This window comes from Mirounga angustirostris, unplaced genomic scaffold (genome assembly GCF_029215605.1).
Source record: "Mirounga angustirostris isolate CCGP_5_RB_7025 unplaced genomic scaffold, mMirAng1.0.hap1 SCAF_14, whole genome shotgun sequence".
Taxonomy (NCBI): Eukaryota; Metazoa; Chordata; class Mammalia; order Carnivora; family Phocidae; genus Mirounga; species Mirounga angustirostris.
The window spans coordinates 55,462,128-55,474,306 of NW_026991722.1; the positions used below are offsets into that span (position 1 = coordinate 55,462,128).

A 12,179-nucleotide genomic window follows, 5' to 3' on the forward strand; every position below is an offset into this window, starting at 1 on the left:
ATAGCTTCAACGTCCCCCCAGGTACAGTATCTTGCAATGAATCTTTCATCCTAAGTCTATTCACTGCAAATACTGGCAAGCTATGAGAGGTTAAGAAACTTTTTCCTTGCTTTCTCCTCTGGGAGCTTTATGATTTTCACCTGAGCTAACAATGGAAACTCCCAGGAATATTAGAATATTAGAATCCCTCCTGGCTTTCTCTTGTTTCAATCATAGAGAAAAAGGAGACCTTGAATACACCTGTATCTATGGATATACAGATATAGAGACATATATACACACACGCACTCATACATAACATACAATCATGGATGTATACACATTTTTTTCTATTCTTGCTTAAACTACACCTTAATGTAGATGTTTTTAATGTTGGGGCAGAGATAGGGTACATGGTTTCAATGGTAGAGCAGGAGTGGCATCTATGATGTCTTCTGGGATTCTAGAAACCTCCTAAATTTTAAAATTTGTGTGCAAATGGATATAAGCACTTCTCTAAGGAGATTACCAATAGCTTTCGTTAGATGTTCAAAAGGGTCTAATACCTAAAAAAAGATTAAGAACCACATGGCTGTCCTTCAAGGGAATCTGTCATTAATCAATCCCCTGACTACACAACATATTTAGGAGTCTTCAATAAGCAGGCATGAGCAGTTCCTGCAGCTGTTCATCATGGATAGACAGGCCAGGCAACAAGGCATGCTTCAAATCCTGCTTTTTCAAACTGATGCCTATTTTTGCCATCTATTTGTTAGGCTAATGGGGAAAAATCGTCACCTACATAATTAAACATAACTTGCTGCAAGGCTTCAGTTAAGACAGTAGTGAAGGATCGCTGATTGTGTATTTTTAAACTCTCATTTTAGAGACTACTTCCTTGTTATTTTGAACATTTTTCATAGGTTAATTCTGTATCCCAAACTGTTGCCAAGATTATACCAAGAAGCATTCTACAGAAAGAGAACACAGAATTCATGGCATAACAAAAGTATTCTCAAGTAAGCTAGTGGATGCAATTCCTCCTGCTTTTTTGTGAATCTACTCTATTATAATCTCAGATGCAGAAATTCTCATTTCCCCAGAACTACTGACCTTATTGGTAGTAGGAAGTTTGGCTGAGGTGTGTGTGTGTGTATCCAGGTACCCTGACCTACCCACTGAATGAATTACAGTCTCAGAAAGAAAAAGAAAGCACATAGCAGAGTGGGTGGAATACTGTTGGATTTAGGCAGCTTTACACCAACAAAGATCTTCATAAACAAAGAGAAAGAACCCACCAGTATAAAACAAAGGACTGCATAGAGAGAACTTTTGAAAATAACTTCTGAAGATGTCTGATAATTCACTGGCCAACATGAATAGACTCCACAAATCTCTGAGTGTAGCGTCTAAAGCAATAAGCTCACATATTTTTTCCCTAAACGATTAAACCCTCATAGGGTAAAAAGACAAAGATACTTCTAATATAAATTTGCTTCAACTGTAGGAAAAAAACTGTGGAAACTGTCTACCCTTGATCCTGAATACCACTATTTTCTTCTTTAATTTCTCTTCCTCTGAACATCTTGAAACATGACATTCGGCTTCCAGCTGGAACTGCAGATAAGCAGCCTTTACGGGGGCTCCAAGCCCCTCCCAGTAAGGAGAAAGCAGCCCGATTGGACTGTCCAGCCTCACTACTTCAGATCTGCTAAACTATTTCCCAGGCCTCTGGTACTTTGAATCCCACCATTACGGAGAAGTGGATACTAAGAATAGGAAAAATATCTGAGCTGCAAGATCAGAATGTATCTTCAGTTTTGCCCCAGAACTTACAGCTTTAGAGAACATGAGAAATGAACATGAATGAGAATTCTCTCTGTTCTTCAGAGCCCCAGCCATTAATCAGCTTAAATGACTTCAAAGCTACAGTCTAGTTTTAAAACACACTTCTTTCTCTGATTAATATGCCCTGGGATTTAAGCCCCAATCAAACATGTGAATATAATACACACATTATTATTTTTTTTTTTTTACAAAATATGTTCTTTCCTGGGAGAACTCTTAAATATCAATGAAGTTATCTTAAAACTGGGGGCAGCAAAATACACATAGAAGACAAAAACAAATAGGAAAACAAACAAGCACACACTTTAAGTAAATAATAGACCTAGGCTATAATCTGATTCTAAACATATCAGAATTCATAGTATAATGAGGTATTTCATTTTCTCTTAAACTACTAAAAAAGTCATGCATGGTCATCATGTGGATACTGATTAATAATTTAAAGTATTATCTAAGAAGGATCTCTATTAGAACTATGATAGTATTCTCAGTGATTATCAAGTAATTTGGAAGCATGTTCAAAGCACAAAATACTTGACATGTGACTGAACTGTTTTGGTTGGAAAGGTCCTACTTGTCTGAAATCATTCTACAGGGGGTTATAAAATATATGAATTTTCATGGCAGCATCTTTCTGTGCCCACAAAGCTAAACACATATTCAGACTTTATCAAAAACAAAACACAGACATGGGTTTTTCAGATTCTATTTAATGTACTGGCATATTTAAAAAAAAACAGATTTTTAAAAGTATAATTCGGGTCTGGATACAGAAGTTAAATTTAGAGAGAGAGTGTAAGCTCTTCCTTTCACTTGGACTTCACTAAGGGAAGGCTCAGAGAGAACAGGCTGTCATATCTAGAGCAATCAGGTGGTTAAATTAGGAAGGTGTCTTTGTTCCCCAACTACTCCCAGCCCTTTCCAAAAGAACCCCCCCCCACCACATCATCCTACAGATGGCTGAAATTTCCTTCTCAGGACACAAAGTATTTCTTTCCCAAATCATTAGAGATTACCACAGATTTCAAGAGAGGCGGAGGGACCTAGTACAATACAAGAACGTGTTAAGGAGTGTTAATAAAGATAAAGATGTCGCTGAGGAAAGCAGGGGAAGGAAAAGCAGAAATGCCAAAGTCAACATAATGATTCTGCCTTGTTTTCGGAGACAGAGGAGAGCAACTGAGGAAATATTTTCTGTTCCCATCATGAAGGCAGGAGGACCAGCATCACAGCGAGCATGCAAGGTGTACAACGGCAGTATCTGCCAACACTACAGTTTCAGATGAAGCTCCAACAGTGAGTGGTTTTCAGGAGCTCAGGAGATCAGAAGACTGAGATGGAACAGCTCAGCTGGGAGGCCACACTTGACGGGGAAGCGACCAAGAGCCCTGTTGTGGTCAAACGGAGGCCGGTCCCGACGAGGACAGTCCTGGGAGACGGGGTCCTGCCTAGAGCTCAGAACGAATGCTGTCAAGAAGGGCAGATTCTGGGGGCAGCAAAGGACTAGAATCTGCGAAGTGTCATCTTAAGAATTCTTGCATCTAAAAGAGTGAACTACATGTCAGACACTGTATTGGGCTAAACACTGTATATACATTTTATGTAACTCCTCAACAGTCTCTAAGAAGCGAGTAATATTATTGTCCACTTTCAGTTAAAAACTAAGAGCCAGAGAAACGCTTCACAGAGTCCTTCTTCTATAAAATGAAGGGAAAGAAGCTGAAAGGGCTTAATGAGGCAGCACACGTACCAACACCAAGCCAATAAAAAGATGCTCCATAATGCACCTCTCTCCGAGAATCATGAAGCAGGGAGGAATTTAAAAAAAGGAAAGAAACCCAGTCAGTCTTCACAGAGATTACAGCTCTACCCAGAGACAAAACACACTACATGTAATCACACAGAATGACAGAAAAAGCAGTCAGACATGCTATGTACACAAATGACAAACAGAATCATAGTTTACAAAGATCATTCCAGCAACAGTGTGCAGGAAGGTTAAAGGTGGGGCCGGTCTGGACAGAGAGAGATCATTTAAGAAACTTTTGTTACAACTGCTATGAAAATAAAATGGGGGCTTCCTCCTACATGAAGGCAGCAGTAGTAGGGGCACAGAGAAGGAGATGAAGGGGCAAACCTGAGCAGACACACGTGAGCAGAGAGAGCAGGAACAGCAGCTGGCCACTGCGAAACGAGTGTGGAGGGCCCTTCCCAGGGACCACGAGCCCATGAGCGGACTCACGAAGGCAGACTGGGAAAGGGAGTTGGCTTTGCATGTGCTGAGTGTAAGATGGTTGTGGGCCACCCACGGGAGGAGGTCTAGGAGGTTACAGACTCCACTGGGTCTAGGCAGAACTCGAGTTAAAGGGGTAGACGAGACGCCCCAGGGGCCATGCAGAAGGGGGCCCAGGAGAAGCGGATTTTTGGGAGTGCCTGGCAAGGAGTGGCTAGGAGCAAGCAAAAGCCGCACAGGACAGCAGACAGCATCCCGGAGCAGGGGGAGTGTAGGCCAAGGCCTGATGTTTGTGGCTTTGAAATCAGGGTAGGTGGTCGGGGGGGTGGGGGGGTGGGCACTTCCACGGGCACAGTTTCAGGTCATGGTGGGAGTAAAGGCCAGAATGCAGAGTTGGAGGAGGAAAAGGTTAGAAAATGAAGAAAAGAGAAAATGCAGGCCAACATTTCAAAAAGCTAAAGCAGACTAAGGAGATGAGCTATTAAAGGGAGTGCAGGACTAAGGGCCAGTATGCTTTCTTAAAGATGGGACAGACTGGTGTGGAGGAGAAGCAAAGGTAACTTACAAGCAGGACATGAGATGACTGATGGGTCATTGATCAGTTCTCTCTAGAAAAGCAAAAATGGGAAGGCTCCAGAGCATAGGCAGAGGAATGAGGGGCATGAGGAGGGTACTTCTCCCGGTTCAACCTGGGAAAGAGGTCTGAGTAGGTGTGAGTGAAGGTTTGTGGCAGGGAGTGGAGGGAGGTCGCACCACATCCATCAAGGGAGTGACGTCTTCTGCTGGGAGCAAGGGCAGAGGCCTCAGAGAAGTGCCTTCCCAGGAAGCAGGGAGTACTCAGACTGACAACCAGAAGGATGGCCAGGCACTGCCCTCTTAGCAGAGACTGGTGGTCTACAGTGCCACCAATCCGCAAGGCTTTGTGCTTCTTCTCTAGCAGGGCTTTGCAGCTTAGTTAGGTACAGAAGTTAGAAGGCACATGTGATTCATCCAGAGCTGGGATTTTGGCAGGCATTTTGGGGGGAGAGGAGAACAGGGGGACAAGGCAGTGGAAGATCCTGGCAAGAGAATGGCTGAAATGATGGAACTAGGGGGCCTCGCCTGCCCAGAGGAAGATGTGAAGCCAGAAGGAAGAAAAAGGACAAATTCAACAACCACAAGTCTGAATTAAAAGAAAAACTGATACTGTGAGAATAAGGGAGACAGAGGGCCGCAAGGACAGTGGATGGGATCAGACAGTGAGATTGAAAGTTCCACAGTGCAGGAGAGGTCTAGTTCTGATTGACGCAAGTGTGGCAGGAAGCAGGTGGACTGCCCTGGGAAGGAGGGGCAGGCCCCCAGGTGGAGGCAGGCGAGGTACTAGGTGGCTCACGCGGGCAAAGGCTATCCAAGGATGAGCAGGAGACCGGGGCAGAAGCAAAGGGGAGGCTTGGGGAGGGTAGCACGTGAGCACGCACATGAACACAGGTGCACACGCGCACAATCCAATGAAGTAACAAGAGTGGAAACCGTAGGGAAGAATGGCATACGCCTCAGGGGAGGGAGGGTTGGGTGCCGAGTGACAAAACTAAGGAGCAGGCAGGAGGCAGGAGGAGCCTAGGCCCCCTGACCTTGAGGGGTGGAGAAGTGAGTTTGGTAGAGGGGAAAGGGCACTCTCGGGAAGCAGAGGTTACAGCGAAGCAGCTATGCATGCTGGCCGGAGAAAGGAGGGACTGATGTGTTGAGCTACTAAGATGCGTTACTTGCTTTTTTAAAAAAAGATTTTATTATTTATTTATTTGAGAGAGAGAGAGAGAACGAGTGGGGAGGGGCAGAGGGAGAGAGAGAGAATCTCAAGCAGACTCTGTGCTAAGCACAGAGCCTGACACGGGACTGGATCTCTCACAACTCTGAGATCATAGCCTGAACCGAAATCAAGAGTCTAATGCTTAATCAACGGAGCCACCCAGGCGCCCTAGTACATTACTTGTTTTGCCACAGGGGTGCTGCAGAGGTCACAGGAGAAGGATGGGAGGGAGCCAGCCATGAGAAGCCACTCAGGCCAGAGGCAGGGACAGCACAGCAATGGGAAGGAGATGGCACCTGTGGTCAGTGGCTTCCAAAGACAGCCACTTCCTAATCCCTGAACCTGTGAATACAGTATGTTACATGGTGAAAGGGATTTTCCAGATGTAATTAAGTGGACCATCTCGAGATGGAGAGGTTATCCTGGATTATCCAGGTGGGCCCAATGTCATCACAAGTGTCCTTGCAGGAGGGAGGCCAAAGGACCAGAGAAGGAGATGTGACCATGGAAAGAGAGGTTGGAGTGATATGGCCCCACAAGCTAAGAAACACAGGTAGTGTTTAGAAGGTACAAAAGGCAGGAAACACACTCTCCCCTACAGCCTGCAGAAGAAACATAACCCTGCTAACCCATTTTAGACTTCCGGCTTCCTGAACTATAAGAAAATAAATATGTGTTATTCTAAGCCACTAAGTTCATGGTAATTTGTCATAAGTGTGAAAGAAGGAAGGAAGGAAGGAAGGAAGGAAGGAAGGAAGGACGAACGAAAGAAAGGAGGGAAGGGAAGGGAAGGGAAGGGAAAAGAAAAGGAAAGAGAGAGAAAGAGAAAAAGAAAAAGAGAACCCCCCTTGCTATATAAAATTCAAACTACAACTATATATTACACTATAAAAGACCCACAGAGAAGTCCAAGAGTTTTAGCTTTTCCATGATGACTTTCATCTTGTTCTGAAATACTAATCATTTTCTGGGGCACCTGGGTGGCTCAGTCGTGTAAGCGTCTGCCTTCAGCTCAGGTCATGATCCCAGTGTCCTGTGAGATCGAGCCCCACATTGGGCTCCCTGCTCAGCGGGAAGCCTGCTTCTCCCTCTCTCACTCCCCCTGCTTGTGTTCCCTCTCTCACTGTGTCTCTCTCTGTCAAATAAATAAAATCTTTAAAAAAAAAAATACCAATCATTTTAAAATATTCAAGTGTCCCTGACCTGCAGGGGCCCAAGCATGCATTTAGCCTATCTACTCGGCCATCCACTGGCTGGGGAGACAGAAACATCTGCTGGGCATAAAAAGCAGAGCTTTCTGGGCCAGTGACTAAGGACAACCGGGATGTGTGGTTTGTGGGACAAGGACGGTTTAGGGTGAGGTAGGGCTATGCTCCCTCGGTCAGACTTGCCCCCAGAATGCTGGGATAGGTGCAGGTGGAGGTCCCTGTGGCTCGTGGCCAGATAACACAAGGGACAGCACCTGCCTTCCTGCTGGTCCTACACTGTCTCCCAAGCCTCACTTCCACCAGCAGGAGCCGGGCAGACAGAGGCTGCCAAGTCCACAGGTCAGAGTGCACAGGCTGGGACAGCTTCCTGAAGGGGGAGGGTCTTGGAGGATTCCTTGGCTAGAAATGTGACTTTAAAATATGACTTTCTTTAAAATATGCCCCCCCCCAAGGGGGGACATGGACCTACGAAGTTCAGAGAACAAGAGAAGACATAGAGGCCTCACGCTTGGATAGACTCTGAATAGTTAAGCAGGGCAGCAACATGCTGACCCGCACGGAAGAAGCTCTGTGTTCATGTGCATCTACAGATGGGGCTAGACTGTGGGGACTTGGATTCCAGGCTGGCATATTTGAACTTGTGATGGGCAACAGGGTGGGAAGAATGTTTCAGGGAGATACAGTGGATGGTTAGATGACTGGCAGGGAGAGATAAGAGAGAAAAGTTTTAAAACCAACTTCAAAACCAAAGAAATAAATATTTTAAAGTTTGAATCAAATCAAGATAGGCCCATTTCACCAGTAATGAAAGAAAATGTTTTTATATTTTCTGTCAACAGAAGATGTTTATATCCTTGTACACTCACTACCCCAGATGGTAAAATAAACCATAAATTATAAAACACTTTACTTTGTCTTGTACAAAAAGAAATTCAAAATAGGCCTATAGATATGCAAAAAGCTTGTGTGCAAATAAAATAAGCATACTCTTTTAAAAATATACACACACAAATATATATACATATATACACACACATTTTCTTTGTAGAATACATGTCTGATTTGCATGATAGAACTGCTCACTTGTGTGTCTGTCACTGGTACACCTTCTAAAACTTGAGTATTAGGATGGAAATGATATAGTAAAAGTAAAGCAATACCCAATATCTTTTTAATAGTTTTCCAATCAGGATATGCAAACTGTTTCATTTTATTTTCAACATTTCGGTGTCAAAAGCTGAGAAGTTCCATCTTAGCTAGCTGACCTGAACACCATTATTACAATATTTACACAATTAAAATGGACAGTAAGAGTCAAGAGCACAATGTCACTCTAAGTTCAATCTGATCATCTTTCTTGGAAGATTGGCCTTAACTACCTGCCTTTTTTATTCTACTGAACGCTATTTTCAATTATAAACCACGTCACCTCATCTCAGAATATAAATGTCCAGTCAGAGTAACACTGTATTTGAATACAAGAATCTTCAGTTATCAGGACAAATCAGACCTAATAAATGGTAAGCTTCTTCCTCCTCGTTCAGGGTTGGAGGAGATACCACCTCTGCTCGGGACACCTAGGAAATTCATTACTTGTACATTCTGCTGACAATGAACATTCTACCTCACACTGCTGTCATGTTTTCAGGCGTATCTTACATCTCAGTAGATGGCAAGATTTTAAGCAACCATGTTATAAACTCCATAGTGTTTCAGTCCGTGTAAACGATGCTTTGTACAGATAGTCAAGCTACTCAATTACGTGAGTAGCTTGACTGTTAAATTCTGAGTGAAGAGAAAGGCATGCCAACAGGTCAGACACGTCCACTTTCGCACGTGCTCATACTTTATGGTCACTTTCAGAGTTGACAAAAATTAGAGTCCACAAGCTTGAAAAAGTCATATTTTAAAGTCACATTTCTAGCCAAGGAATCCTCCAAGACTGCGTCCCTTGCTCACTGCTCATCTCTCCTCTGTGGAGAGAGTCATGGATTCTCCTTACACCCTCCAGAGGGAGCCCACCCCTGCCTTTACAATGCCACGTGTCCCCTCACTTAGCGCTCACAGTACCTCTCTTGTCAGATCTCTATAAAGTCAAGGGAGAAAGTTCTATGACCCATAACCTACTATTACACAATTCCCAATGTTGAAATAGGGATTTATTTCAGGAACAGGAATCTCACATTTGCCCCCTTGGAGGTTTTTGTTAGTTAATACTAGGTCACGAGGGAAAAACTGGGGGAGAAGTTCTCTGTTCTGCAGGTGTTCTTGCACTAGTTGATGGACCCTGAGGTGTCCTAGAGGAGAAACCAAGAAACTGTGTTAATCCACTCACTGGCTGAGCTGAGGGAAGAATGCAGGCACTGACCAGAATCTAACAGCTCTCTGCCAACAGCTGAAACCTGCCTTGCTCCGGAAACAAAAGTCCATTTCAGCCTAACACGCTAACATGTGGTTCAATTCTCAATGGAGGGAAGAGAGGACCCCGGTCTAGGGACACCCAGGGGTCTGATTCCTAAGACCCTGCATCACTCATGGCCAATTTTGCTACATGGAAGTCCTGACCTCAATCACTGACTGGTCTTACATTTTTGTGGTCTCTGGGTGCCTTGAGACCCTACAGAGATCCCATCCATGCCCAGCCACTGAGTCACAAGCCGGCCTGTGTCCTGTGCTTGAACCTCTCACCCTGGACCCAGCTGAACTACATCTGCCCTTGGGGCTCACAGCTCCTGACAGGCCTTAGCTGGATCTGGGGCCTGCCCACTCCACCCTCCTGACCTGCAGTGACCACACAGCATGGGCACAAGATGGGCTCAGAGACAGAGAGAAAGGGCAACTACAGGTTGCACTGGATTGCCCCAGCCAGAGCCAACTCTCTTTAAGGACCTTCCATGCTCGGAAATGAAACACTGACTGATCATGAGCACACTAAGAACAGATATTGTGAGGAAACATGAAAGAGAAGGAAGAAGAGACCCCTTACCGAGGGAACTTACCCTAAGTCTCATCACGCGACAGTCTCATCAGGAGTCAGCAGGGACCTGACTCCTGCCTGAGCAGGGACTGCACAGCTCTTACAAGCTACTACCACCTTGGGCCTCCATCTTGCACACAGAAGCCTGAGGAGGTTCTCAAGCTCCAAGGTGCCAGGCCCCACCTGCTGAGGTTCTAAGTTAATAGGTGTCAGGAACACCCATACATCTGGGTTTTCCAAAGCTCCATAAAGGCATCTGATGTGAAGATTGGGCTGAGTATGAAATATTTAGTATTTCTTAAATGTGAGCTGCCAGCACTTGGTTTCTCTTTCTTTCCCTATTTGCTTCACATCTCCCCCATTCTATTTCCATGGCCAGGATTAAAATTGTTAGCCCTTTTGGGGCACCTGGATGGCTCAGTCGGTTGAGCGTCTGATTCTTGGTTTCAGCTTGGGTCCTGATCTCGGGGTCGTGATATCAAGGTCATGAGATCGAGCCCTGTGTTGGGCTCTGTGCTCATCAGGGAGTCTGCTTGAGATTCTCTCTCCCTCTCCTTCTGCTCCTCCCTGCTGCACTCTCTCTCTCTCTAAAATAAACAAATCTTTAAAAAAAATTGCTAGTCCTTTTACATAATAAAAAGTACTAGATGTAACTCAACAAAAATGTCCTGAAAAGTAAAGTAAATAAGGAGCGTTAGCTTCTCACGGCTAGTTAAAATGCAATATAATGATGCAAATCTGATGCAATTTTTTTTATATAAATCCCCCTGAAACATTGAAAACACAGACCAAGAAGAATAGATAGGGTAGCAGAAGATTTGGTACCCTGGGTAAAGATGATCCCCCTGAAGTCACAAGCACCCCATGCCAAAAGTCACTTGGTCAAGCAAGCCCACATAGGCTGCTCTTGGCATTGTTAGAGTCAGGTAGAATGTAATTTAGGGGTTTCACTGTCTCCTCCAACATGTTGCCTGACCCACCACTTCCATGCAACACATCAAAACAGATCCCTCGAACCTGATCCTTGGGTGGTCCTGTGCAAGTAATATCTGCTAATACAAAGAAAGACTAGCACGTATTGTTCATTATGTGCACATACATTGCATCCAATGCCCTCTATATGTACAACTGATTTCATCCTCCAACAACCCCAGGAGGTAGGTATGGTAATTTCCTTATATTACAGATGAGGAAACTGAAGCACAGAGAGACTGAATGACTTGCCCAAGGTCACAGAGCTGGAAGGTAGTGGCACTGGGTTTCAAACCCAGGGAGTCCAGCTCCAGAGCACACTCCAGTCCAGCTCTTGATCACTAAGGCTTCCGTTAGCTTCGTTATGTAATTTTCCAGTGAAACCTACAAATCAAATAAGTTGGATGTTCTGTGTAGGCAAATGATTTCCTTTTAGTTACTTCTCTTAAGTGTTCATTCCTTGCCAAAACATAAGACTGTTAGTGGTTCACCTTGGAAAACAGTTCAACAGGTGCTGCTGTTGCCTTCTGTTCTGTCAAGTAGTGTTCCCACGACCACGCTTCTTGTGCAGTCACTGAAGGGACTGGAAAAGAAAACACAGTGACTTTTCTTGAAACAGTTAGTGACAGAAAAATAATATCTAACTGAAGATTCACTCAACAAGCAGGCTGATTCATCAAAGAGGTCATCAGGAGACCCAGCAACTGATAAAAACCTTATCTCTCACTTTCCATGAGCATTTGGTAGAGTCATCTAACCAGTCCATACGCAGTTTCTCCTGTTTTAGAACAGGCCTATGAATACATCCCCTGCCAAGAAGACCGCTGATAAACACTTAAAATGGGTAGTTTCTTACTCCTCTCAAAGAAGAGTAAACAGGTACCGGTTTTCTAAAACATGATTTGGTTCATTTTAAGGTGAATGACCTGAAAATATCTGTATCATCTCCTTTCGCTTTCATACCTCTTTTTGGGATGAATGTCACTTGGTACAACCTTTGGAAGGCAATGTGGAAATATATGTCAAAAGCCTTAAAAATTATTCATATATAATTTTGAACCAGCAATTCTGCTTCCAGGAATTTGTCTTAATGCGATTACAGTGAATGTGCCCAAGGGGCAAACACGAGGGTTCTTATCCTAGAACTCCTCATAATAATGAAACATTGGAAACAAA

General features: G+C 44.2%; 1 protein-coding gene across 2 annotated transcripts in view; it reads right to left on the bottom strand.

Moving 5' to 3' along the window:
• L3MBTL4 (L3MBTL histone methyl-lysine binding protein 4) overlaps positions 1-12,179 on the bottom strand; it is a 496,448-nt gene that overhangs the window by 328,463 nt on the left and 155,806 nt on the right. For both annotated transcript variants that reach the window (XM_064577895.1, XM_064577896.1), the window contains exon 5: positions 11,495-11,586. In XM_064577895.1, the coding sequence (XP_064433965.1) occupies positions 11,495-11,586 (92 nt within the window). The remainder of the gene's footprint in view (positions 1-11,494; positions 11,587-12,179) is intronic.